The sequence below is a fragment of the Lupinus angustifolius genome, chromosome LG06 (genome assembly GCF_001865875.1).
Source record: "Lupinus angustifolius cultivar Tanjil chromosome LG06, LupAngTanjil_v1.0, whole genome shotgun sequence".
NCBI lineage: Eukaryota > Viridiplantae > Streptophyta > Magnoliopsida > Fabales > Fabaceae > Lupinus > Lupinus angustifolius.
Window position 1 is genome coordinate 520,034 of NC_032014.1, and position 26,976 is coordinate 547,009.

The following is a 26,976-nucleotide window of genomic DNA, read 5'->3' on the forward strand; positions in this document are numbered from 1 at the left end:
TCTTAAATAAACTAAAGCGAAATGTTTGTTTCATAACCATATTTGTTTGGAGTAGAAAAAAAAAGAGTATATCTTTTTGGTTCCTGATTTTGAGGTGTGATTAACTAAATCGGTGGTTCAGCTACGGACTATGACCGTTTCCAAACTGAACACAAAGGTTAACTTTAATGATGGACATGTTAATTTTAAGATAGGGGACAAGAAGAAGAGTAGGTTTTGAGGACTTATCTAATCGCCACAGATGGATGAATGGGATGAGTTTAACTCCTCTCCGATAATGAAAAGATCATTACGTAGAAAATTTCTAAACTTTCTTTATTTATTTTTTATTTAAAATTAATATGAAACCACTATTAGAAAGAATTTTTTCACATATATCATAATCCTATCTAGTATCGAAGAGGATCCCTTTGAATCGGATACATCTATATGAACAGTAAGTACATTTAGTGTGGTAAAATATTCAACTAGCTAGCTACACTTATCTCACCTAAAAATCCCAGACTTGTCGGGTGCCAATAACTGGATTTTTTTGCCAACATAGTAATGTTTTAAAAACAAATTTATGCTAATAATTTTCAAGGAAAAATGTATTTATTAAAAAACATTTCAATAGGGTAATAATATTTTGATCTTACAAGATTTTTAAGAAAAAATATCTATGTACAGACAATAGAAAACTTTTTCATATTATTACTTTATCATCTATCATTCATATTTAATTATAATAAATAACGAATAAATAAATGATGCACCGTGTATAAAATGTATAAATTAAAATTAGTTAATCAACTTATGAGTTGTATTTGGCATTTATTAGGTTGGAAATGAAATCATCCAAAAACTGAACAACATTAAAAAAATTCATAAGATTAGTGACGGATATATAAGCAATTTTTGTCCAATTTTTAGTTGTACTATAATTAGCCAAATTATTCATATTTAATAGTCTCCCGACATGTTCATGTTCTACACAAATAATATGATAAATGTCAAATCACCGGCAACAACCCCATTGCAACCATATTAGTTGAATTTATTTAATCTATTTAATAAATGTCACGGTATTAATAATAAATGAAATAAACCAATAAGAGCAACTAGACAAATAATTTATACAATTAAGTTAATGAAGTTGATATGTTACTTTTCTTTTGGCTTAGTTCAACTGTTTTATTCCTGATAGTGACATTTGTTAGGAGTGACATCTACAAATTTAAAAGAGATTAATTCTTACAAAAAAAGGTAAAAGAATATCGTTCGTAATAGTACCGAAAAAAATATTAGTAAAATGACCTATTGAAATTTAAGTATATAAATATCCACCTCTCTTTATCCTCCCATCCCCACGATATATATACATATACACGTTCTAGTAGCTACTTGGAATCTGTAGAGTACTTTTATTTTGTGTATTCAAAGCCATATATATATACGTTGTTAGAAAAGGATATATAATATTTTGCTGAAGAAAATTTAAGTTGAATTCATTTCAGGCATATATACCAAATAAGCCAAGTCATGGGAAATTGCATGGAGACATGCACTCTGAGGCAACAAGATGATGCAGTGGAGATACAGAAGCAGCATCAACATGATGAAGAAACAGGAAGAACAAATGGATTTGTGAAGATAAATGGTGATGATGATAAAGGGAAGAAGAAGAATGTTTTAAGGGTTAAAGTTGTGCTAACAAAAGAAGAGCTTAAATGGTTGATGCTTCAACTCAATAATGACAAAGAAGGGATGAAGTTGGAACAAGCATTGGAAGAAATAGAGAAAAGTAGAGATCGAAAGGTTCATGAGGGTTGGAAGCCTTCTTTAGAGAGTATCTTGGAGGCTCCTGAAATGCTTCAGATTCACACACGATTTCCTTAAAAAACTTACTCTTAAAATAAGTGGATTCCTTCTCTAGTTGTGATACTGTTTCAATTTCTTATCTCTTGAGAACTGCTTTTTGATGATTTTACTCAATTTTTTTAGATGATGATGAGGTAAATATATGAATACTAGTTTCCTTTTAAAGAAGATGTTCAAGTTTATGGAGATAGTTTGTGTATTTTCTACAGTGTGATGTAGAAAACTTCAAGAGTATTATTGTTATCTTCCTTTTGCTTATAGATATTGTAAGGGTCAATAGTTTTTGAAAGGTTACTCATCTTTTTTGAAGTATAACTAGGCAGCTATGTGCTAATAAAACATGAAGCAGTAGTCCAAATTAGTTCTTTGCTATCAATTATGCCACCCCTAGTGAGTCAAGCTATAAGGGCTTTCTGTGATTTAGCGAGCAAGTAGATCGATTAAGAAGGGTCATGAAAATCGTACCCAGTTCAAATGGTGAAACGATTTATATATTAGTATGATATACCAATTATATCGACTATACAATTATACTATCCAAAACTAATCAAAATTGGTCGAATTTCATTTATACCATACTTGTCATATCAATTGGTTTTCATTTAAAATTATAATTTTTTATAAAAATAATATAATTTTTACTAGAATATTGTTATAGGGATTAAACAAAGAATCACTTTATATTTGTTTAGAGTTCTAAAACATGGTTTGCCATTAAAGTCACACATTTTATTTTAAGGATAGAAATAAAACTATTTATCAAATTATTTATTAATTAATAAGCTAACCACTAGTTGAATACTAGCATATGAAAATTCATATCAGTTTGATAACTAGTAACATATGAATATTCCCTTATTTATTTTTTCTTATCTAAAGGTTGAATCATACTTTTAGTAGTATAAAAAAAATCTCGGTCATTTAATCTTAAAAAGCTATATAAAATTTGAAATGAAGTAAATGACAATAATGGTGAATCTCCATGTTAGCTAGGGTTGATGGAAATCAATAATTGCTATGTACATGCACCAGCTATATATGGGTGGTTACAACTTGTTCATGTATTTTTTTAACATGAGGAAGATGAAAGTGATATGTCAAGAAATTTGTGGTTGTTTGACCATGCAACTTTCAAACTTGCATGTGTTTATGTTTTGTCCGCTTCTATAATATACATAATCTGTATCATTCTAGGACTTTATTAACCAAAATTCTATTTTATTGTTATTCTAGTTTGAGGAGAATGGAGTTAAGTTGGGCAAAATATATCTTAAATATCTTGTAGTGATTTTGGGTAATGAGTTATAGGCAATAATTGAGTTTTTCTTGTGATTTTTATTGGGAAAGTATCCTCTAAAACGAGAAAGCAAGGAGTTTTCCGTCCTTATATATTTTTGTTTCTCACAAGTATCTTCGTATTTTTAATTAGGAAAATTCACATGTATACAGGGCTAATTCTCCCCGCCAGCTTTCCGTTCTTATATAATTTAGTGACTAGAAATTGTTATGCATTAAATCAAATTAAGGCGACTACATCCTACATTTCCATTTCAAAGAAACCTCATAAATTTTGTGATATATATATATATGTTATTTTGGTTAGAGTATATATTTTATTCTTGACAATAGAGTAAGATTATCCGGAGTTAGAAATTATATTTTATGAAAATATTAGGAGCTAGATATAATAGTAAAATAAAACCTAATTAGCAATTATTTAAATGATCTAATATATTAATTAAAATTAAGTTTGTTAACATATTATTAATCTCCACACAAATATTTCCTTATTATAAGGTGGTAACTAGTTTTACCAAGTGATTTGCGATATTTGGGTGACATAACACGTGGGGGTTGTAGCCCGTAAATTAGGGGAATGATTTGACCTTTAACCAATAGAATAAAAGTGAGAGTTGATTTTTTCGGGACGAGGATCATCTGTTCCTATCGGTGTTTCATTTTCTGTCTCAAACCAATCAAAAACTATGATTGACACATGAATAAAAAAAATTTTAAAAACAAAAACTAATAAAAATAATACTCTGATCGACTTGGGACAGAGAAAGTAAGACATTGTTTAGGAGCGATTACAGGGTTTAGGGTAAAAAATAGTACTCCATTGTACATTATTTTTCTTAACAACCCAAGTGGCAAATATGAAAAAGACAAGGATCAAATTGCAAATAGGAATAAGTGACCTAACATATATATATATGTTTTGTACGAATGAAACATAGAGCAATAGCATCATAGAAAGGAACATGAATTATCATAAGGTTTATAGATCCGGTTCCAGAGGCGTGAGGTCTCTTCTCTCTGCTTCTAAATCCTCTTCTTCTCGTTTTTACAATGGTACACTTTTCTCTACCTCACTACACTTTCCTTTTTCTTTTTCTTTCTTTTTTACTTTTTTATATACGAAAATAATTGATTGACAATGATGTTTTTGGCTGTTTCTTCAATCTTGATTAATGATTATCCATTGCTCCAATCTTGATTAATGTTAATTCGTTTGTCTCGTTCCTATGTTTGTACTTTTCTATACCTGTTTCTTTCTTTCTTTATTTTATGTTAATTAGTGTTTCCACAAAACATAGCTGTTATTCTCGTCTCTTTCTCGGTGATGTTTTTTTTTATAATATCAACCGTACCAATATTGGTAGGATCCGCTCGACTAATGGAAAGACAATTTTTTGAAAAAACAAAAAAAAAAAAACAATATCTATCCTCGATATATAATGAAATTACAATTTTGTTACTGAAAATTCAAGGAAAAAGAACTTTTTCTCTATGCATTAATGGAGAGATCCTAATAATTCACCACTATCTGTCACTAACTTCTTGGATTGGTTAAAAAAATTAAATTTATTACTTGAATGAAATATTATTAGAATCAAAGAAAAAATTGTTACTTGGAGTTGGCACATATATTGTGATACATGTGATCATAGAGAGAGTTTGGCATGGCCCTCAAAGATCCTATAAGTCACTATCTTCCTTTATTAGAGAGTTTGTAAAATTAAAATAAATAAGAAGACACCACTTATAATCCCTGATTTATTACTAAATCTGAAGTACTAAAACTAATGGTTGATTAGTGAAAGTTTTATAAGCTCTTTTACATTATTTCACACTTATCAGTCAATTTTCCCAAACAAGCCTTTAAGAATATAACACCATGATTTTAAATAAAAAGTATGAGTTTTGCTGTTAATGTTATTATGTGTCTACTATATGCAAATTAGAGCTTGAGTTTTGTAGTTAATGTTCATTATCTTTGCAGAAGGACGTGCAGTAGGTGCTGCTGCTGCAGTTTCATTCAGCACTAAAGTGCCAGTTTTAGCTTCAGCTTATAGGAAGGGTGGTTCTGGAAGTGGACCAGGAGCATGGATTTCAGGAGCTCTTGCTCTTCCTGCTGCAGGTTTGGACAAGATTCACCTTTTCAAAATAAGAATTTCACTTTATGTGTTTTACACTTTTACTATTTGCATTTGGCAACTGTATAAGTAGTGCAGACAAAAAATATATATCATAAAACTAAATATTTTAGATGTAGACATGCATTGCATTCTATATTTTAAGATACCAACATTGGACATGGATTTTAAAACTCAAACAAGATTCTCGAGTGACCCATTCTTGCTTATTCTTATAACCCATTACCCATTCGAACATTTTTGTTTCACTACTTCTTTAATCATCCAGACATATTTCTCAAGCCATCAATTTCCATCATGAATTACATTGCAAAAGCTGTTGAATCATTACCATTTTCTCTTATTGTGTGTGTGTCATGAATATCTATCTTCCTGCCAGTCCCAAATTGCGTTAATAATTTATACAATGTTATCAACTCAAAAGCAAATAGTTGACACTACTTAACTTTGAAATCTTAGCAAAACCTCAGGCATTTGTTTTATACTATGAATCTTGTTTGATTTGTCTGTTGGTTCTTAATCAGATATTCATGGTTGATCTGATTTTTCTTTTGCTATTTCTCGCAGCATACATGCTCCAAGATCAGGAGGTGCATGCTGCTGAGGTATGCTTAACATTTCTTGAACTGCATCTGCATGTTTATTCTCAATTTCTTCTTCTATTGTTTTCTTTCTTTATATCAATCTTATATGTGAATCTTGTTTTCATTTTTTCTACCCAGCTGGAGCGTACCTTCATTGCTATTAAGCCTGATGGAGTTCAGAGAGGGCTGGTAAACTAAAACTAGATTGTACTTCTTTATGATTTATTTGCGATTCAATGTTGTCAAAGAGTTGAACAATGAAAATAGATGGCGAGTGCCTGACCCGAATCCATCGGGTCATGTAGGAAAAAGGTTCAAGTCTACCGGTCTGTTAGGATGTCTCCGTTGCATACATCACTGCACTTCCACTTTAACACTTATCGTTAATGAGAAACGACTCGTCTCCTCGTGTTGGATTTTCATGTTATTATACCTCACTTAAATAACTTTATAAGTTCTGAGATGTTTCTTTTGCAGATTTCAGAGATTATTTCACGTTTTGAGAGGAAAGGGTACAAGCTTGTAGGAATTAAAGTACTGACTCCTTCGAAGGCATTTGCCCAGAAGCATTATCATGACCTAAAGGAAAGACCCTTCTTTGGTGAACTATGTGGATTTCTAAGCTCTGGCCCTGTTATTGCAATGGTAAGAATTTACCAATCTGTTACTTTTTTAGATTGAAACAAACACCAGATTTTCATAATCTGTCCTATTTCCCCCCAAAAAAAATTCATGTCACAGGTTTGGGAAGGACAGGGAGTTATAATCTATGGCCGGAAACTAATCGGAGCCACAGATCCACAGAAATCAGAGCCCGGAACTATCAGAGGTGATTTGGCTGTTAATGTTGGAAGGTATTGTTTTGCTTTCCTTAGTACTCATATGCATACTTGATACTAATATGGATCAACATAATCAATACTAAGATGAAGAATGATATATTCTCTTACTAAATTCTCATACCCAGAGGAAAGTGATAAGGTTTACATGTGACATATGTTACTCTCTTGTGGATAAGATGATATAATAAAATATAGGACTCTACCTCCCAAAACCTATGTAGGTAAATGACCAACTCCAGGAAGTGAAATAGCATCTGGTATATTTCCCAAATAATCAACTATTTGAATCCATTTAAGATACCTTGGCATATATTATAGAATCATATAAATAAAAATGTAGAGCTCAGATGCACTATATTCATCTAGAAGACGTTGGTGATAGACCCAGCTATCACACATAGAACAAATATCCTCATAGCTCACTTACTGCACCAGCCGGGAATCGAACCCGGGTCTGTACCGTGGCAGGGTACTATTCTACCACTAGACCACTGGTGCTTGTTTTTTAATACTTTATAATCCATTATTTCAGTACTATGGTGAATAAAAACTAATATGTCTAGCTACATTTTGTTATGGACATTGAGAAGATTATTGCACAATGAAAGGGTATTATAGAATACTAGCGTGTTGACAGCCACTATCGTGTCTGTTAACCCGCTTTCCTATCATTTATAATGTATAGTTTGTATGTTATAAATGTCAAACATAATATTTTGTGTTAAATATTTGTAATCTACGGTTAAATTTATTTGATTGGTGTAATGTTCTACATTAAAAACTGATAGTCATAAAATAAAAAATAATTAACCAAATAATATGAGCATATATTAGGTAGAGAGAAACATTAGGTTATATATAAAAAAATTTGTAAAAATTAGAAAATAGTAAGGGCAAAATAGGGAGAACCACAAATTACACCATGATAGATGATTATTTTAGGTTTTCCCTTTATAAATAGTATAGATAGGACCAAATAGGTCCTGAAACATGTTACTGATTTGGTCATATTCTTTATGAGAAATCAGGTTCTTTCCCTAAGTATAGGGCAATGCCCACTAAGCTGGTGGTTCCTGCATCATATTCCTGTATTTGAGTTAACATTTTAGCACATTATTAGCCTTAACCCTTGAAAAGCGAATCATACACCAAAACTTAATGTGGGACTTAATGGTTAATTCATTTTTCTAGGGACCAAAAGTGTGTCCATATTTTTCATGCACCAAATTGAGGATTTCACAATCTAATTATTCAGCGTTCCTGCAGAAATATCATCCATGGGAGTGATGGTCCAGAAACTGCGAAGGATGAGATTAATTTGTGGTTTAAGCCAGAGGAGTTAGTTAATTACACTAGCAATGCGGAGAAGTGGATTTATGGTGCCAATTGATTATTTTCCTGACCCATATTTGGCTTTTCATGAAGCATGGTCTTGCTAGCATAAGGAATGATTTTTGTAGTAAATTATTTGTCTATGGTGAGAAGCTAAATGTCAACAATGACCGTAGAAGCCATGAATAAGTGGAAATGAGAACAATTCGTTAACACTAATATATTTATTTCACTCTATTAGGAAATTACATTATTCCATCTCTCCCGTTAACACTACTACACATCTCTTGTTCCACTCCTTTATACTACTTTACATGTTAGAAGATATTGATCAAAAAAATATTTAATAATTGTAATTTTAATTTAAATAATTTTTTTCAATTAACTAGAAGTGATTAATACGTGAAGTGGTACAAAAAGTTAGACAACAAATATACTTCTAGTAAAGACTACCTATTAGAATTTATGCCTAGGTACTTCAACCCTACAAATAAATCAAATATTTTTACACAATCAATACATCATCTATCATTCATTTAAATTACATTTTTTTTAAAATTCATAGTTAATGTATATATTTTTTCTCAGTTAAAAATGAAAGTTATGATATTGATTTATTGTTTAACACCATAAAAACACTATAAAAACTGTGGTAGTTATTTTATTTATTTACTTTTGATATAACTTGGGGTAACCTTCTCCGAGTAAATATTTTATCTCTTATGTAATTATTTCTCTCAATAAATATTTTTACATCGATAGAACTTTAAATCGTTTAGATCAATTTTTATTTAGTGATCTTGAGTAGATTAGATGGAATAATTTTCTTTTCTACAAAGTTTTATAAATAAAAATGAACTTTTTTAATGTGGGGATGGAGTCCTAAGAAATTTAATTGCACAAGATACATTTTATCGTCTATAATAAATTTATTCAATTTAAATATGATTTTTTAGAATGTAATATATATTTTTTATTATTACTAGTGCGTCGTTAATCCGTGTTTGATTACCAAGCGTATCTTTTACCATTTCGGGTAAGGAGTTAATCCATTTTGGAATCTGTAGCTATCTCTTCCACTAGTGTTGCTCATATGAATCGAACGCTCAATCTTAAATTTGTGGTTTTCAGTATTAGATCATCACATTGTTTATAATATATATAATATTTGAGAATAATAATTAAATATGAATAGTATATTGTTAATATACAATTGCAATATATTTTTCTAAAAAATTATTATACCCTTAATATAATATTAATGTTTTTCCTCCATTACATGAAGTTTATTTATTTTTTATTTATAGGATATTATCGGGTCGGTGACATAGATATCTTGGTGTTCCAGTTGTGCATCCAGCTAAGAAAAACATTAAAAGAAGTTATTTATTTATTTTATTTATTTTTATTATAAAAACACACGGAGACGCGTAAAATCACCGCCATTAACATCATTATATAAATACCTGTTCGCGTTAATTTTCCTTGCTCGTGTTCACAATTTCACATCACCAATCAATAACCCTAACCTAGTTTCGCACTCTCAGTTCTTCACAGTAAGCTTTTCTTCTCTCCTTTTGTAAAGTTCGATTCTCGATATAATAATCGGTTTTTGAAACGGTGTTGTTGAAAGGAGGTGTCGATATATTAATTATTTGTGCATATTGATTTTATTTCCACGATTGAGTTTTCTGTTATAACTTATTGCTTCCTCCTTTTCTTTCATTGTTTGTATTTAGGGTTCTACATTCAAGTCTATTACCGTATTTCTTTTCCATAAGCTTCATCTTGTTGCTTTTTTACTCTTATTCAACTCTTGTATTTTGTAACTGGCCTTTTTTTGCTACTTGAATTTGTTATTATAATGACTTCTTTTCTTTATAATTTTCAGATGACTGCTAAACCTCTTACAACGGAGTCGATTGCGCTTACAGAGAAGAAGATGGACATGAAATTAGGTTTGCTTAATTGAACCACTTGAAGCCCCTCTTTCTTTCTTTCTTTATGAAATTAGGTTTGCTTAATTGAGCCATTTGAAGCCTCTGTTTCTTTCTTTCTTTACGAAATTAGGTTTTGCTTATTTGAGCCATTTGAAGCCCCTATTTCTTTCTTTCTTTCTTATAATCTGTCTTTTATATGTCTAACATCCATCAATGATGATCTTATCAGAGGATATAATCAAATTGTCTAAGAATAAAAGCTCAAAGCCTGGGAAGCAAAGAAGGATTTCGGTAAAGATTTCTTTCACAGATTCTTTTTTGCTATATCTGTTTGTTATGTTACTAATTGTGGCGACATTTTCACTTTATTCTTGCACCAATGCTTATTCTTGCACTAATGCAGAACAAAAGCCAAAAGTTTGCAAACAATTTTACTCAAGATAAGCCTTCAAAGATGCGGCGCTATATGGAGTCAAGATCTTCTGTTAGACAGGTTTGTGAGTTTATAAAACATCGTCATCTGAAGTTTCTTACTGATGTTGTTTATGTGTACTTGTTTCTGATGTGTTCCTGTTTTTAAGCAGGGGGCTCTTGCAAAAAGAAGGTCTACTTTTCAGGGAAACCAATTTCCCATTGCAGCTGAGGTTGCACGAAAAGCTGTTAATGCTCCTCTTCGCAACACAGTTTCTAATCGCAATAGGGGGGTCTCTAGCTGGAATGAAGCAAGGTGTTATCTTCTTTTTAGTTGCTCCATGTATTTGTCTTAACCCTTTGAATGAAAGAGATGGCTGTGAGATGAACATTTAACTCTGAATGATGTGTCTGTGAGTCATGGCATTCGTAACAATAATGATGAATTAATTTTTGCATTATTTCAGGTAAAATATGGCCCATCTTAATGTGCCTTCTTTTCTTTGCTCTGCATAAAGGAGCCACTTTGACATAATGATTGAGGGCCAGGCACATGATTTTGGAATATTGAATTGAATGGTTGCGTTTATAATCTATTGTGCAAACTTCATGGTTTGAGTGGGTTTATGTTAATTGTTAGTACGAATGTTCATGCTAGATAATTGAAGTTATGTTTGTTGAGCTGCTTAGTGTTGCAACTGGAATTCTAGTGTTGCATCTTACGTTGATAGCATCTGACCTATTTGTGAGGGAGGGTATCATCACATACGCACAAAAGTCTGGAAATAATGTTACCCATGCGACTAGCTGGTCGACGTGGTAAAGTAGACTGCATTATTTCAGCTGTTTAGAAGAAAGTGGAATCATTGTGGCACTTATTATAAGGATTTAACCATTTTGAAGGGATGAGTTCATTTTGGCAAAACAGCTAAGGGTCATTCTCATTAAACTTGTTTCTTCGTTGTGAGGATTGCTACTTTTTATTTGGCTGTTATTGTTCCGTGCACATGGCTTGTGATTCTTGCTAGTCTATTGCCATAAACCTACTCTACTACAACATGATTTGTGACTCTTCATATGATGGTTACTCCCTCTTATGTTAATGCTGTGCGGATGTATGATCTCCCTATGCAGAACGGGATCATTTTCTATGTGGGTCCTCAGTAAATTTCACCAAGACACTTTAATATGTTGACTGATTCTTCTTAGTTAATGTTTTCAACCACTGATCAGATAATTGAAAAGACCCCCTCCATTCACTCCGCGGATTAGTGAAGTATTTCAGTGACCAAGAATCTGGATTCACTTCTTTATGAGTTTCTTTTTGATGAGAACTTTGTGGATTCACTTCTTGATGATACTCTAAAATTTTGTTTCAAGTGTTTTAGTCCTCTGGGTTTACTGGTTGCTGGTAAGGAAATGGCATCCCTGTCCCATGCAGATGTATACTGGTGCTACTTTACAGTGATATGATCTTTGTGCAGCTTTAAGGTCTTAACTGGTCCTCTTGTGTGACAGCCTCCGTTGTATTACCCAGTTCTGGTGTGGTAAATTTCATGTAAGTTGCTGGGTGCTAGTATAAACTCCAGATCAGTTTGCACCTGGCGGGTGTCTGTCAAAAATTTGGAAGTTATCACTGAGTTGGTGTTCAATTATGTACCCAGTGTTGTCTATTTTCTTCTTTATTTATACTTGGATGTATGTAGAATCTGATCCTGCGAGACTCAATTTTTCTAGTAAGTAGAAGTTAATTGAGCAGTGTTGTTTTCCATTTAGAAGTAATTGTCGGTGGGCTGAGCAATCTTGTGCTACTTACTGAGGTGGAGTATTTTCTTAATCTGTATGTATTGTATTTCTCCACTTGAATTATCCCTTTTTTCTTTCCACAGATTTCGAGTTAGTGCAAGTCAAAGAATGGAAAGAGTGGCTGCTAGTGGAGGTTTCCTTGCAAAGGTCTGACACTTCACCGATTTTTTGTATATTTTCTAGCTTAGTATGCTGCATTCAAGATTAATGATATTAACTCTTATGGAAAGAATGCTTCCAGTGAATGTAACTGATGGTCAGTGGAGGTTTCTGGAAGCTGGCTGTTGGAATTGCTTTTGGTAGTTTGAGAATGTGAGGATAAAATGGTTATTGTAGATTAAGTGTATCATTTGAGCGCAATCAATCACTTTTATGATATGTGTTATGGACTTTGTGAATCTCCATTGAAAGTGCTTGTTTTATGCTCTAGTTTATAGCATTTCATGGTCTTCAGATAGTTTGACATTAAAGCTTTACTAAGGTCATTTGGAATTCAGCCTCAGATTTGTAAATCTGAAATTTTTTGTGGACTTCATGCAGCAACCACCACTTTCCCGTCACCACCAGCAGCAGGAGAATTTGGATATAATACCCAAGCAAAGGTCTCAGACGCTGGATTCACTCTTTGCAAACCTGACGGAGCAGAGAATGAGAGTGTCGTCAAGGCAGAATAATGGTGTGCAGCGTAACAGGGGTGGGAGTTGGAGGCCCCGATGGGGAAGAGGTGGTTTTGGCCACTAGTGTGGTGCCCGCTGCATCCTTCCTGATTTCTTAGTTGATGGAACTTCAAACTTTCATTTGAAGATGCAAAACCTAGATGTATGTTTTCCCTGCTAAATTGGAATAGCCCTTTTTCATTTGAATGCAGTTTTACTTCATTTGGCTCGTTCACTGTATATTGATGTTTGACTTCAGTGTTGTTTGTGATCTAGTATTAATTTTGGAGTTTACTTGTCATTTGAAATTTTCAATGGCCTATTATATTAGTAAACTTCAGTTTTGGTAATTGGTAAGATATTTGCCTTCTTCTAGCAGAGAAGAGTTGAGTTTGATTGAGTTTTACTTTTACTGTTTGGAGTTTATTGGCATGGAGGAATGACAAATGAATATGTACATATAAACAACATGAAGTGACACTAATATGCCTTTCCTTAAAACTCATCACCCACAAAAATCAAGTTTGATAGTCTACAAGAGTGTAATATCCTCTACATTCTTATTATTAAGATTTATGCCTACTTAGTATATTTGTTTTATTTTATTTGTATTACTTGTATTTAAGAATTCATGTAATAATTTTGTTGGGTTCTAATTCTACAGGCGTGATTGACTTCGACAGAGGTTCAATAAATTTTATACAACAATAAAACATCAATGCTTCCTATGATATACCGTTGGCCGTTGCTATCTAAATATAAAATTGAAAGCAAGTTGAATTATATTAATATAACACAATTTTGCATTAAAACAATTATATTAATATAATTTTTATTTTATGAGGATATGGTTAGTAATGGAAAAGAAAATAAAGTTCACCCAAAAAACTTTTACTTTTTCTAAACTACAGGCAGTCCACAATTTGCCCAATTTTTAAAAATAAGGCAAAATCCAAAAATCTAGAATTGAAGAACCAATTTGCAATGAGAAAGTCATTTTTTAAAACAACACAAACGATTTACTTTGAAAGTTTTTTGTAACATAATGATCACCATGATGATAATTTATTACATGATCTAGACAACAATTTGAAATAAGTTCATATAATTTTAAGTTAATTATACATCATAAATGGTAATAATTTGATAGAGACAACTAATTGTCAACCATATAATAATTCAACCACTCACCGGTGGAGTAGTTGAATTGTAAATCACATAATATTTATTTAGTAAAAAGTATATAATTTAAGGAATTGGAGAAATATAGTATGATATTGATAAGTATACAAAAGGAGTTCTAGAATTTTTGACCAATCCAACCTTCTTTAAGAATTCTTTATGAGGGAAGAAAGATTCATATGCTGATAGTTCATAGACTCATAGTTAATAGTAAATGCCGCCCACCATTTCTTCATAGCTACTTTAATCTTCTCTTGTTCTCTTTAAGTACATTATTACTATTCTTCATTCCAAATTTGAGTTGTGATTTAGAAACATAGCCATGGGAGAGAAGAGATACATCATTGAAGTTGAGAAAGCAAAGAAAGACAGAGAAGGGAAGCCATCAATGGGACCTGTTTATCGTAGTCTCTTTGCTGAACATGGTTTCCCTGCTCCTATTCAAGGTCTTGATTCTTGTTGGGATGTTTTTAGGTAACTATATATCTCTCTCTTCTCTATTATACTATTCCATTCCATTCCATGCAAACAAAACAAAACTCCATTATAGATACATGTATTTAGCTATTATTAGTTATTTGAGTTCTGAATGTGTAATAGTTTTACAGATTATCGGTTGAGAAATATCCCACAAATCCAATGCTTGGTCGCCGTGAAATCGTGGATGGGAAGGTAAACTCTATCTTTCAATCTCTTAGGCTTTGTGTTTTGGAATTTTTATCATTCATTGTGACTTGGCTGCACAAATTTCATAACTGTTTATAGCCTGGAAAGTACAAGTGGCAGAGCTACAAAGAAGTATATGAGCAAGTGGTCAAAGTTGGTAATTCCATCCGCAGCTGTGGTTACCACCAAGTAACTCATCTATTTCTTTCTTGTTTTCAATTCAAACTTTGCTTTCCTTATTTGTTGTTCTAACAATATTATCATCTTTGATAAACTCTCATTTCCATATCTCTGCTTTAACTTTATCATCTTTTCATATTTTAGTATAGTTAACTTCAAACTCTATCCTGATAATATGTTTTTATTTTGGTCCTCTAGTCATAGTCATAAAGAAAAGGGAATCAATTACTTGAAATCATTTTGATCCTGTAGTCATAGTTGTAAAACTATGACAAGCAGTTCTTTAGTGATATAGCTATCAATTACTTATTCAAAGGGATGCAAAAAGTAAATTTCAAAACTTTGCAGTCCTCTGATAGTAAAAGACAATTGTTTTTTATTTTAAAAGTTCTACAATAAAAAGACATCATTTTTAATATTATATTTGGATCCTCGTGTACTAGGCTGCCTTGTATACTGTTTGTTTTAGAAAAAAACCTTTTATTAGGGGAAGGAAGCTGTGTCCTTAAGCCTTAAGAAGCTCCCCAATTCTGTTATTTAAGATTGACAATGATGGCTAATGTGGATTAGGTTTCTAACTTTTATGTCAATGACAACTTGGAACACCTCTTATTCAATTTCTTGATTTTGACATAAGATTTCCTATTGCATGTTGGTTATGATTTTTTTTCATATTTCATTTTTGCATATATCAGATCATTCTCATTGCTAGCATTTTTTTCCTTATGAGCTTAATTCATATGTTGCTGATTTCCAGGGTGTAAAATGTGGTATTTATGGTGCCAATTCTGCAGAGTGGATTATAAGCATGGAGGTATGCTTTATTTTGATTTTCTTTCCTCTTGGATGTCTTTCTTCCATCTTATCTTCTTGTCCACTCTATTTGTTGGTGGTTTCAATTGTATTTATATGTTGATGTTTGCATGCGCCCGTGTTGCGTACTTGTTATTAGGTTTACAACATTTTTTTGGGATAGAAGATCCTTGTTCAATAGACTAATATACACATCTAACACTTCTATTGGATGTCTACTTTCTGCAGAGTTCAGATTCTGTTATTTTTTGTTTTATGCATATGTGATGGTTTTTAATGTTGCGAAGCTAACTTCTTCCACTCAATGGTTTTTAACATATTCCTAAATAATTGCAGGCCTGTAATGCTCATGGACTTCACTCTGTTCCTTTATATGATACCTTAGGTATGGGCACACCTTCTTTAGCATGTTTCAACACCATGGTTATGCTTTTACTTAAAACCGCCATTGACATTTGTTTTTTCCAAAAGAGCTTGGTCCAAGAAAAGCTACCATAGTAATGGCCATGTTGATGTTTTCTTTTTAACTTTTACCAAAAAAGAAAGTAGTTCACTAATTTATCCACTTTTAAAAGAACTTATCTTATGCCATGAATAGAGTACTTACCATCTTTTAATTAGTTTTTGTAATTTTTATCAACAAATAAATAAGTTCACCAATTTCTGCCCTTTTGAAAATGTTACCTAATTTATGAACAAAGTTACTTCTTGTTAAGAAGTGACTAGGTACTTATCTTACACAGAAAGGGCCTGTCACTTACCTAAATCTGATAATCGATAATCTTTTCCACAACAATGATAAAATAATGTATCGTGCCGAAACGGCCAAACTATGTTGTGGACTGGTAGAAGTAGAACATCCCATGTACACATATCAATAATCTGTTACAAGGTATTTCTTAGATTCTTTTAGGAGCAAGAATATATCAATCCTGATAATTTATTATTTACTTTACTAATATTAATTATCATTGGCAATCTCGTATGTATAACTTAGGTGCTGGGGCAGTAGAATTTATTATATCCCATGCAGAGGTCTCAATCACATTTGCAGAAGAAAAGAAGATACCTGAGGTTTTCACCTATTGAAACTATCCATTTTATAACAGTACTATAGGAAGGATTACAGATTTGTATTCAACTTACACATGTTTTTTTATCCTTTCAGTTATTGAAGACATTTCCACATGCGGCAAAGTATCTCAGGAGTAAGTTGTGTTGACTCCTTCCATTATTTCCTAAAGTAAAGTGCATTAGAAAGAAGCAGTAACATTTTTTACTTTGTGCAGCACTTGTGAGTTTTGGAAAGGTTACCCCTGAACAAAAGCAAGAGGTTGAAAAGTATGGGTTGGCAATATATTCATGGGATGAATTTCTACTAGTGGTGGGTTATTCTTTTAATTTACTATTATTATTACTACTAGCTTTTACTATTAGTTGTCAAATTGACATGAAAAATGTTCTTTCTATAATTGGCATTATTTGCAATTAATCTTTCACAGCAAGAATTGTTTTGTTACTCTCCTTTAGTCCTAGTGGCATCTATCGACAACAAAAAGTGAACAGTTTTTGCGCAATGTAAATGAAAAAAATGAGGATGCTATTTCTTGTATACGAACCTTGTGGATTGTTTGGTTACATCACATTATATAGATACATATACATTGGAATTATTTTTCTAAATCTCAGTGTAGTCTTCTTGGCCAGTGGCAATTAATCTCTTTTTGTTGCTTCTATAGATATTTTGGTTGCTCATCTTATTCTACTTTTGAATGTCTGGTAAAGGGTCAAGGTCAAAGTTTCGATCTTCCTGTCAAGAAAAGGAGTGACATCTGTACGATAATGTATACTAGTGGAACTACTGGTGACCCCAAGGGTGTCTTAATATCCAACGACAGTATTATTGCACTCTTAGCTGGGGTTAAGCGACTGTTGGAGAGTGTCAATGAACAAGTAAGTTGTTTTCTTTTACAACTTACGGGTTTTGGTTTTTACTCGTGAACACATGAATCATGAACTATACAGAGCACACCCTTTCTGTAATTCAGTTTCTTTTAAGTTAAGCATGTGGCATATTATATATCTAGTTTGAATGCTCTAGATATTTTAATCCACATCTAGGATAATGAATGCTTAACCGTCCTTTCTGACTTCCATAACAGCCCCTTTTTTCTCCCTTTGCAGTTGAGTGTGAATGATGTATACCTATCATACCTTCCTCTTGCACATATCTTTGATAGGGTCATTGAGGAGGCATTCATATGGCATGGTGCCTCAATAGGTTTCTGGCGAGGGGTGAGTATATGCGCTAAATCCACTTTTATATTTGATTTGATAGGAATATGATCATCATTTACACAATGCCTGCAGGATGTCAAATTCCTAATTGAAGACATTGGGGAGCTAAAACCAACTATTTTCTGTGCTGTTCCCCGTGTGCTTGATAGAGTGTACTCAGGTAAACTCTTGGCATTGTTGACAGCTTCAGGATCTTTCTAACATCATATGATGTTGACGGGTCAAATTATGATTCAGGAGGCCAAAACTGCTTTGTAAATTATTTCTTACTCATTGCAGTGGCTTTTCTTTGAGAATATTTTTTTCCTATTTTGTATCAGCCTGTCCCTACCCCACTGATAAACAAAAATGACTTAAGACTTGCATTCTCCATCTGATACACAGGTTTGACACAGAAGATTTCTGCTGGGGGCTTCCTAAAAAAGAAATTATTCAACTTTGCTTACTCATGGTAAGTACCTTGTTATTCTAAATGACTACTCGAGTCTTGGCGAAATCATAAAAAAAAAACTGTAAATTGTTGATAGTGCCTCAATAGACATTGCATTACTGTAATTCTAATAATATAATTTCTCAAAATTGGTTGCAGGAAGTTGAAAAACATGAAGAAAGGGCATAAGCATGCAGAGGCGTGTCCGTTTTTCGACAAACTTGTGTTTGATAAGGTAGTAAAATATATAATTTAATTCTCCGGCTTATCAAGCCTGAATATGGAACTATTGTTCTACTTCTTTATTAATCATGCTTTTGCAACTTGATCAGGTAAAGAAAGGCTTAGGGGATAAGGTACGCCTTATTTTGTCTGGAGCAGCACCTCTATCTACACATGTGGAACGTTACTTACGGGTGGTGACTTGTGCTCATGTATTACAAGGATATGGTATGCTCTTTGTAAATTTGAAAATAAAAGAAAACAAATTTACATATTGCAATCGTACACTTCTGTTGCACCTATGTCAAAACTAAACTATTTCTAGTTAACAATGTATGTGTATATATATTGTACTCTTTTTAAACAAAAAGAAAAACAAATTTCAATATGGATCAAATGCTATTATCATGTGTACAGACAACATATGCCAATTGATATTAGTTTTGTCTCTATCTTCAACTTTATTTGGTATTATACTCGTAAAATTTTGACAAACTAAATTACTTAAAACCAATATAAATCTGTGCATATTTACTACACCACTTTCTACTTAAAACAGCTTTTAACCCGTTCTAAGTTTTTAAAATTTTCTCCTATAGTAACATTTTTTATCACTGTAGTTTATTTACTTAATGTCTATTTGATAGTATTTATGTAGAATTGAAGTTATATAATAAGAAACAACCATAAGAGATAATGTAGCTATTAGTAATGTCTGTGTGTCACACTCTAATGCAGTGTACTTCACAGAAGATAATGTAGCTATTAGAATGTTAACTTCTTTATGAACTTGATTAATGTGCTTTTGTTAAATGAAAATAGGTCTGACTGAAACCTGTGCCGGAACCTTTGTCTCCCTACCAAATGAACTGGGCATGCTTGGAACAGTAGGACCTCCTGTACCGAATGTGGATGTCTGTCTAGAATCTGTTCCTGAAATGGGATATGATGCCCTTGCCACCACACCAAGAGGAGAAATTTGTGTGAAGGGAAATACCTTGTTCTCAGGTTACTACAAACGTGAAGACCTCACTAAAGAGCTTTCGAAGATTGCAAAGGAAAATAAGGTCACTTTTAGTTCAAGTCTCATATCATTGTTCAAATTTCTTATATGGGGGGTTATATATTCATGTACATATCATGTTAATGAAGTCACATTTTTCTAATGTGGTTTCTACTTTCTACTACCTTCAAGATTTGTCATAATTCACATACAATATACTTTTTTAGTAAAAGAAAATATCTACCATTTAACCATATACATATTTGTTTAAAATAATATTTAGCATGAAATAACAACATGGTTACCTATGATCCAGTGGTTGCATGGAAGAAAATCGTTCTGTATAAAGATTTATTTATGTGGTGTGTGTTTAGTGTTTGGCCTCAAATGATCTTATTATATATGTGCATGTGTTACTGTGTATAAGTACATTTGCTGAAGCTTTGTGGAATGTTGAATATTTTTTTTGCAGTTGAAAGGTTTTGAGGTTATAAAAGCAGTTCATCTTGACCCTGTTCCTTTTGATATGGAACGTGACCTTACCACTCCAACATATAAGAAGAAGAGGCCTCAATTGCTTAAATACTACCAGGTACAAGTTCAGTTCCCTTCAGATTCAATAGAATGAGTTAGTGTAGTGGAAATCTACTTCATAAAAGGAAGGTTCTCCTTTTTTATAAGTATATAAGATTTAAGTGAAACTTTTATACTATATAGTGACATTGTTTTTGTATGGGCAGAATGTGATTGACAACATGTACAAGAGTGGAAACAAACCCAAAGCCTGAGATCAGCTTTGAGAGCTAATGCCATGGAAATGATTTATTTTCTGAATGATATTGTAATTGCCTCTGTTAATTTATTTGATTTATTTTCTGAATGATATTGTGCTTCCCTCTGTTAATTTATTTCGTTTTGGTGAGTGTATATAACTATATATGATTGTATAGAGATGGCGGAAAATGTCATGATATTGTAATGATATTGTTGAATTTGTATTAGGTCTTGTGATTATTTTATGATAAAGTTTTATTATTATTATTATAAGAATAAAGACCCTCGTCTCTGCTAAAAAAATTAGGATAAAAAGTTATTAATTTAGTCCTTCAAATCTGAAGGTCACAGTCATTGTTCTACCTGTAAATTTTTTTTTACTGTAACCAAGTTCTTTCTCTTCACCTGCTGATAGTATAGGTGATGTACACTAAAAAAATGATATGTACATCTATTTAGTATATAACAAAAAGGCTTATGTTTGAGTTAATTGAAGGTAAGAATATTAAAGGCTTACGTTTGAGTTAACATTATAGTATTTGATTTAATCTCTAAAAAATAGTGACATGTATATCAATTTATTATCTAACAAAATTATTAGTGACTCTGCATTTTTTCATAAAATTATCCTTGAAAATGTTGACTCAGATGAATGCAGGACTGGTAATGTGTGAACATTCATAATTATGAGATATTAAAATTGTTACTTTTATTTTCTTAGCACAAAAAAATGTCCCTATATTTTTTATGATGCAGTCCAGAGCTTATGATCAAGGGTGATAGCACTCTCTCCCTGCGTAACTGCTTAGTTAAATAAAGATGGGGAGAAATGGTTATTTCCCTTTTTGTTCAAAAGGTAAATGGTACCCAGGATCATTTCTATTAATAAAGTGGAAAGATATTGAAAGTAAAGAAAAAAATAATATTTTTATCCTTTAAAATATAATGATATGACATTTTTTTTTCAACTAATTGTAAAATCAACAACTTATCTCTTTATTAATGGAGATGAGTCTCATTCCGAAATCCCAACCAATACTATAACTAAGTGATGTCGGTGTTGAACGTAGGCCATATGGCTTCTTCATGCTTCAAAGTCAATCTCAATAAGTTGTACTAAACTAAATCAAACCCCTTGCTTGCGTCTTCAATTATAAGTATAATGAAGTGGTTGTTATGTCTCTAAACTATTGAATGGCCTAATAAATTGCATTGCATTTGCATTTCTTAAAAGAGCGATATTAGACTATGTCTCCATCTATTCATAGGAATAACTAGTTTTTGTTTCTGTTTTTTGAAGAAGAAAAATGGTACAAAAGAAAATAGGAACATAATATGTTTGATGAAGAGACCAAAGTATATAAAGACAGGTCATTTGGAGCAACAAATGGTGACCCACATGAAACAAAAGTCAAACCGCCACTAATTATTCATTACAACCTCATGAGTATATCTTTAAAGTTTTTCTGTTTAGATTTTGCAATTAAATGATGAGTCGCATAATTAGTTAAGAGGATCCAATTAGAAACCCAATCACTTGCATGGTCAACTCAACATGACTATGACTATATATAATGGTAAGCAGCGATTTTTTTTTGTTTTCATTGTATCTCGCACCGGAAGCAATCATGTCCGAGCCAAGAACATCCACAAGTACGTGAGGTTAACTCTCCAACTTTCAATGGTAGCCAACGATTGAGCCACACCAACTTTCGCTTAACTTTACTTGTTTCAAATGGGAATGTATTTATTTGTACATAATTAATTACTAATAGATCATACTCAATTGTAATTGCATAACCAACAAGTCCACCAGCAAAATTGACAATTAGTTAGGTTCATTGAGTGTGGTGTTATTAATTCGATTTATTTCAATAGTTTTGGAGGTATGAAAACTGATACGAGGTACATGAGTAGATACATTTTGAAGTTTTATTTCCTTAGTGGCTGATTGAATTAGTGAGAGAAAGGAATTTGATGCATGTTGGAATCATAAGGATATTTGGATTAGAAAATAAAAGTGACGTTGTAATGATGGTGGAATTACATGGGCAATGGATATGGTAGGGTCACATTTCAAAGACATTTCCATGCATAGTTGGTCATATACTCACACATATCAAAACTCCAAGGTCCCCCCCACCAATGTTGTTGCATGGTGGTTGATGGGTATTAAGTTCACTTGCCACACATCATTATTCATTGCACAATGAATCTTTTTAGTTTGTTAAAATTGTCTTTTTAGTTTGTCCAAAAAATAAATAAATACAAAAAAACAACCAAACCTAAATCTAACTGAGTGGAGTCGGCTAAAAATAAGGCAACCCAATAGGACTCTCACTTATGTACTCTATATTATTATATCTTTCTTATCTTTGGTTGTTTTTTCTTCTCTGATGATACTAAGATATAATTGGTACGATGAGATCACATGTTTTTATTCGTATTCCATTTGGTGTCCTGAATCAATGAGAAAACTTTATTCATTTAAAAAAAAAAAATTAATATTTTAATATTATTTTATAAAGTTTGATTGATTCGAATCATAGGGACAAGAAAATCATGGGAGATGCGATCTTTGTCCTAATTGATGAAGTTTTGTTTTTGTGAAGAGGATAAGGATAAGTGTTGTGAGACATGGTTGAAAAAAAGACACAATAGAGTAGAGATGTGAAATGAAAGGATGATGAGGAATTTGGTTATGGGGATGGGAGAAAAAGTGGCGCGCCGCTACCAACTAGGTTTCAAATAGTGTTGTCATCATTTATCATAAACAGCCAAAATATACCTTTTTTCAGAATCCACACAATTTTCCACGCGTTCTCTATCTATTTGCACTTCATTACTCTCCTTCCAAGTTCCATAGTTCCATTCCATCAACTTTCTAAAAACAGGGTGCCACTACTATACCCCACACACCTTTACTCCTTTATTGCACCATCCCTCATTCATTGTTATGTGTCCCCACTTTTTATTACTATACACACTTCTGACCCATTCAACAATTTCTCTACAGACTCAATCATCAACTATGGTTTCATTCAAGAATATACCTTATTCTACTATTATGAGTCCGGATCACTCACTCTTTATTTTAACCATTAATTTTATAGATATCTTATAATTTAGAGTTACTCACTAATTCAAAAATTATTAAATTAGTAAGTTTAAAAAACTTTCTCTGGGAGTACGTGAATCTCCCTTACTATTATTATTATTTTCATTTCTTACGTTTTTCTTTGCATTTTTTATACTTTTTGTTTGGCACAGGAGTAAAAAAAAATGACCGTAACAAATCCAAAATTCCCTTTGTCACTCGCCCACATGGAAGAAAAAGTATGAATGCCTAAACTTTGAAGATTTCAACTACTCTATGGCAAGGGAAAAAAAAGTAGAGAATAGGCTTTTGCAACGAGGCATGTGATACCCGTACTAACTTAAGTTGATGGCAACTACCTAATCAAAAGTTTGCTTCAACATTTTGTTGCAAGTCTATGCATGCCTCCATTTTAATCTAGTTTTCTGTGGGACATTTCACTTTTCTTATATGAGATGTGGTTATAGATCTTCAACTATTCACATATGCTTCTTCCTTTTTATTAAACTATGATTCAAAACGTTGTATAAAGATAGTTGGCATAAGCATTACTATCAATTAAATTGAATGTCATGTTTCTATATCAAGATAGTTGGCATAAGCACGTAATTGTTATTGCTGGCAGCTTTGAAAGTAAACACAAAAAGCTACTATTCATTTTATACCAATGATTCATGAATGAATAATACTGGGAAGTACATCTCCGAGTTAATTTAGTGATGTAAGATTTCTTAAAAATCCTCATATAGACTAAAAGGTTATGAATTTGATTCTTAATAGAGACACTCATCGAGAAGAATAGTCTCATGTCCCCAAAAATATTAATGTCTACTTATAACATACCCTCCATCATACAGTAAAAAAATTGTGTTCCATCCACAACGACTCGAACCCGGGTTCTTCCTTAAGGGGAATCAAACATGTACCACTTGAACTAACGCCCGTTGGTGTTGTGACCCTATTGAGCGCTAGGCTTAACTCACCTAGAAAATTTAATATTAAAAATACATATAAAAAATTTCTTTTTCAATAAAAAAACTATTTCTCTTTATTTTTTAAACTAATTACATCCTTTATTTATTTATTTATTTCCCTAACCGTTGTACTTTTTATAAGGTTTAAATTTTTCTGTAAAATTAATAAGACAACAGTTATTTAAAATTCTTACGTTAGTTAAATGGAAAAGTTGAATGTACAGGGATCCTGTATATAAAAAGTGAAATCAATGGTCTAAAATATTTTGAGCTACGAATGAAGTGATGTAGAAGAAAGTGTGAAAAATCTGCACCAATTTTTATAACAAATATCGCAGTATTTGTCTAATAATCCTTAGGTTGTTTGAATGATATTTTCTTTATAGAAACATAAAAATGTAATTTTGACAGTGAGGACCTTTTTAGTCATTAACTCGTCATGGAAAGGATATAAGGTCAAACCTTTCAAGTTGTGAACATGGGTTTGTTACTTTGTTATGTATGCGATGAGATGTAAAAAATTCACTTCCACATCCTATAAATACACCTTATAATCCATATCCTCTTCTCTTCTTATAACACTCTTTCTCTATTCTTCTCATACCAACAAAGATAAGTTGCTCTTTTAGTTTCTACAACTTGTAAATCTCTCACCCTTTCAAAAGTTTTGCCAAAAAAAGTACAGAATGCAAGAAGAAAAAACACAGTTTGATCTCCAAGATGGAGCTGATATTGGTTCCTCTTTATCAAAGCTCATCTTATCAAGTGGAACAAATACTCTTGACTCAATTTTCTCTCATTGCCCACCAACATATTCAATTTCCACTACTACTTCCAGCACTAGCACAAGTCCTAGTACCAATTCTTTGTTAGAGTGCTTTGAACCTTTAGGCACTTCTACCTTCGAGTCTCTGGGTTCTTCCGTCTATCTTCGCCAAAGAGATATCTTGCAAAAGTTATACCAAGAAAGCAGGGTAAATGGATCTTTTGTCCCAACTTTTCCAATGGCAAATCCATCTATAAATTCTGTCTCATACACAAATTCTTTGACTTATTTGGTGAACGGCCCTTACAAGAAGAAGCAATACAGAGGAGTGAGGCAGAGGCACTGGGGAAAATGGGTTGCAGAGATTAGACTCCCTCAGAACAGGATGAGAGTGTGGCTTGGAACTTATGAAACTGCTGAAGCTGCTGCTTATGCTTATGATCGCGCCGCTTATAAGCTCCGTGGAGAATATGCACGATTGAATTTCCCAAATCTTAAGGATCCAACTAAGTTAGGATTTGGAGATTCAACCAGATTGAATGCTTTGAAGAGCTCTGTGGATGCTAAAATTCAAGATATTTGTCAAAAGGTGAAAAGGGAGAAAGCTAAAAAGAGTGCAGCAAAGAAGCTTAAATCAGCTAATGGCTCAAACCGTGAGAAATCCTCTGACATGAATGCCAACTCATGTTCTAGTTCTTCATCCTTGTCACAGACCAATTTTTGTGATAATTGGGCAAATGAGTTGTTATTGCCTAGTGTTTCAGAGGAGAACTCGGCATCCCCGGCTTCAGCTTCTGTCACTACAGAATTTCCGATGATGGTAACAGAGGAACCAGAATTTGAAGGATGTTCACTGGCAAGGATGCCATCCTTTGATCCTGAGTTAATTTGGGAACTTTTGGCAAATTAGATTAGCAGATAACTCTGTTAGTAAAGTATGAATGTAATATTTAATATTATTAGTTAGGACGAATATTAGTCTTAAGTTATGGTCTTGGTGGGTTATTGTCTGTGGCCCTATGGTGAGAGGTCATTTAGCTTTTTATGTAGGATTGTTATGGCTGTCCTTTCGGCCTTGCTTTTTTTTGTTCAAGGCTTTACAAGTTTTCATATGGCAGTTGTTGTGAGCCTTTCAGATTTTTACAATGTCACATGAGATGCCAAGTATTACCTCTTAAGGCGGTATCGATAACTTTGATAGCCATTGCCCATTGTCATCAATGGCCAGAAAATGTTGTTAGTAAAAACTTGGAAGTTATATGATTGAGATGTACCAAAATTTATTAGGTACTCCATTTGTTACTTTCTGCTAAGAAAATGTTGTGTAGCATCAAATTCAACCTCACTTAAAAATTACTTATTATCATGGTTTATATGGTTCATATTTTTATTGGAAACGAATAATATCATGAGTATAATGGAATTTTTTGTGTTTCATCTATTGGAAAATGATACATGTGTTACTCTCACTTACATTTCATCCACTACAAATTTGATCTATCAAAATGTATGAACTTATGTTAGAATATGACTATGAAACATGTATTTGAATAACACAAATGGTTGTTATATTGTAGTTTTTGTACTTTTTAAATGTTCACTTTCAAAGTTTTATGTACAATAATCTATTTGTTACTACAATTTTCTTGCAACTATTGATTGGGGAGAGAAAATGATTAATTAATGGATTGCATATAGAAGAT

At 32.4% G+C, this 26,976-nt stretch overlaps 5 protein-coding genes and 1 non-coding gene across 10 annotated transcripts; 5 read left to right on the forward strand and 1 right to left on the reverse strand.

Annotated features, from left to right (window-relative positions):
* Nucleotides 1,167–13,218, forward strand: LOC109348595. Of its 4 annotated transcripts, none has more exons than XM_019589090.1 (7): nucleotides 1,167–1,170; nucleotides 9,947–10,013; nucleotides 10,225–10,286; nucleotides 10,399–10,488; nucleotides 10,580–10,722; nucleotides 12,296–12,359; nucleotides 12,753–13,218. In XM_019589090.1, the coding sequence occupies exons 2-7, from the start codon at nucleotides 9,947–9,949 to the stop codon at nucleotides 12,951–12,953; spliced, it is 627 nt and encodes a 208-aa protein (XP_019444635.1). In that variant the 5' UTR covers nucleotides 1,167–1,170; the 3' UTR covers nucleotides 12,954–13,218. The 4 variants fall into 4 exon arrangements, with proteins under 4 accessions (XP_019444635.1, XP_019444632.1, XP_019444633.1 ...); XM_019589087.1 differs by lacking the exon at nucleotides 1,167–1,170 and adding an exon at nucleotides 9,508–9,611; XM_019589088.1 differs by lacking the exon at nucleotides 1,167–1,170 and adding an exon at nucleotides 9,508–9,603.
* Nucleotides 1,522–1,878, forward strand: LOC109350370. Its single transcript, XM_019591613.1, has one exon. The coding sequence runs from the start codon at nucleotides 1,522–1,524 to the stop codon at nucleotides 1,876–1,878; it is 357 nt and encodes a 118-aa protein (XP_019447158.1).
* On the forward strand, nucleotides 4,095–8,293 carry LOC109348594 (nucleoside diphosphate kinase 3-like). 2 transcript variants are annotated; one of them, XM_019589084.1, is made up of 7 exons: nucleotides 4,095–4,212; nucleotides 5,144–5,281; nucleotides 5,865–5,902; nucleotides 6,020–6,070; nucleotides 6,359–6,526; nucleotides 6,623–6,735; nucleotides 7,990–8,293. In XM_019589084.1, the coding sequence occupies exons 1-7, from the start codon at nucleotides 4,122–4,124 to the stop codon at nucleotides 8,111–8,113; spliced, it is 723 nt and encodes a 240-aa protein (XP_019444629.1). In that variant the 5' UTR covers nucleotides 4,095–4,121; the 3' UTR covers nucleotides 8,114–8,293. The 2 variants fall into 2 exon arrangements, with proteins under 2 accessions (XP_019444629.1, XP_019444631.1); XM_019589086.1 differs by having other exon boundaries at nucleotides 5,156–5,281.
* TRNAG-GCC lies at nucleotides 7,151–7,221 on the reverse strand. The gene has a single exon. It is a non-coding gene; the product is annotated as a tRNA-Gly (tRNA).
* LOC109348593 (long chain acyl-CoA synthetase 4-like) lies at nucleotides 14,241–20,626 on the forward strand. The gene is made up of 17 exons (XM_019589083.1): nucleotides 14,241–14,524; nucleotides 14,659–14,722; nucleotides 14,816–14,905; nucleotides 15,654–15,710; nucleotides 16,046–16,094; nucleotides 16,707–16,783; nucleotides 16,878–16,917; nucleotides 16,999–17,093; nucleotides 17,495–17,662; nucleotides 17,894–18,004; nucleotides 18,080–18,167; nucleotides 18,392–18,458; nucleotides 18,597–18,672; nucleotides 18,770–18,887; nucleotides 19,482–19,726; nucleotides 20,135–20,254; nucleotides 20,403–20,626. Exons 1-17 carry the CDS (start codon nucleotides 14,373–14,375, stop codon nucleotides 20,448–20,450), a joined length of 1,665 nt encoding a protein of 554 aa, XP_019444628.1. The 5' UTR covers nucleotides 14,241–14,372; the 3' UTR covers nucleotides 20,451–20,626.
* On the forward strand, nucleotides 25,097–26,406 carry LOC109348596 (ethylene-responsive transcription factor ERF061). Its single transcript, XM_019589091.1, has 2 exons — nucleotides 25,097–26,029; nucleotides 26,078–26,406. Exons 1-2 carry the CDS (start codon nucleotides 25,194–25,196, stop codon nucleotides 26,181–26,183), a joined length of 942 nt encoding a protein of 313 aa, XP_019444636.1. The 5' UTR covers nucleotides 25,097–25,193; the 3' UTR covers nucleotides 26,184–26,406.

What these genes read in the sequence shown, in the direction of transcription:
- LOC109350370 (XM_019591613.1), top strand. Translation starts at nt 1,522, where the DNA reads ATGGGAAATTGCATGGAGACATGCACTCTGAGGCAACAAGATGATGCA.
- LOC109348594 (XM_019589084.1), top strand. Translation starts at nt 4,122, where the DNA reads ATGAATTATCATAAGGTTTATAGATCCGGTTCCAGAGGCGTGAGGTCT. An exon ending in TTCTTCTCGTTTTTACAATG is followed by an intron (nt 4,213 to 5,143) that starts GTACACTTTTCT and finishes TTATCTTTGCAG; the next exon opens with AAGGACGTGCAGTAGGTGCT. An exon ending in AGGAGGTGCATGCTGCTGAG is followed by an intron (nt 5,903 to 6,019) that starts GTATGCTTAACA and finishes TTTTCTACCCAG; the next exon opens with CTGGAGCGTACCTTCATTGC.
- LOC109348595 (XM_019589090.1), top strand. Translation starts at nt 9,947, where the DNA reads ATGACTGCTAAACCTCTTACAACGGAGTCGATTGCGCTTACAGAGAAG. An exon ending in GAAGATGGACATGAAATTAG is followed by an intron (nt 10,014 to 10,224) that starts GTTTGCTTAATT and finishes TGATCTTATCAG; the next exon opens with AGGATATAATCAAATTGTCT. An exon ending in CAAGATCTTCTGTTAGACAG is followed by an intron (nt 10,489 to 10,579) that starts GTTTGTGAGTTT and finishes GTTTTTAAGCAG; the next exon opens with GGGGCTCTTGCAAAAAGAAG.
- LOC109348593 (XM_019589083.1), top strand. Translation starts at nt 14,373, where the DNA reads ATGGGAGAGAAGAGATACATCATTGAAGTTGAGAAAGCAAAGAAAGAC. An exon ending in TGGAGAGTGTCAATGAACAA is followed by an intron (nt 17,663 to 17,893) that starts GTAAGTTGTTTT and finishes CTCCCTTTGCAG; the next exon opens with TTGAGTGTGAATGATGTATA. An exon ending in ACAAACTTGTGTTTGATAAG is followed by an intron (nt 18,673 to 18,769) that starts GTAGTAAAATAT and finishes CAACTTGATCAG; the next exon opens with GTAAAGAAAGGCTTAGGGGA.
- LOC109348596 (XM_019589091.1), top strand. Translation starts at nt 25,194, where the DNA reads ATGCAAGAAGAAAAAACACAGTTTGATCTCCAAGATGGAGCTGATATT. An exon ending in AATGAGTTGTTATTGCCTAG is followed by an intron (nt 26,030 to 26,077) that starts TGTTTCAGAGGA and finishes TTCTGTCACTAC; the next exon opens with AGAATTTCCGATGATGGTAA.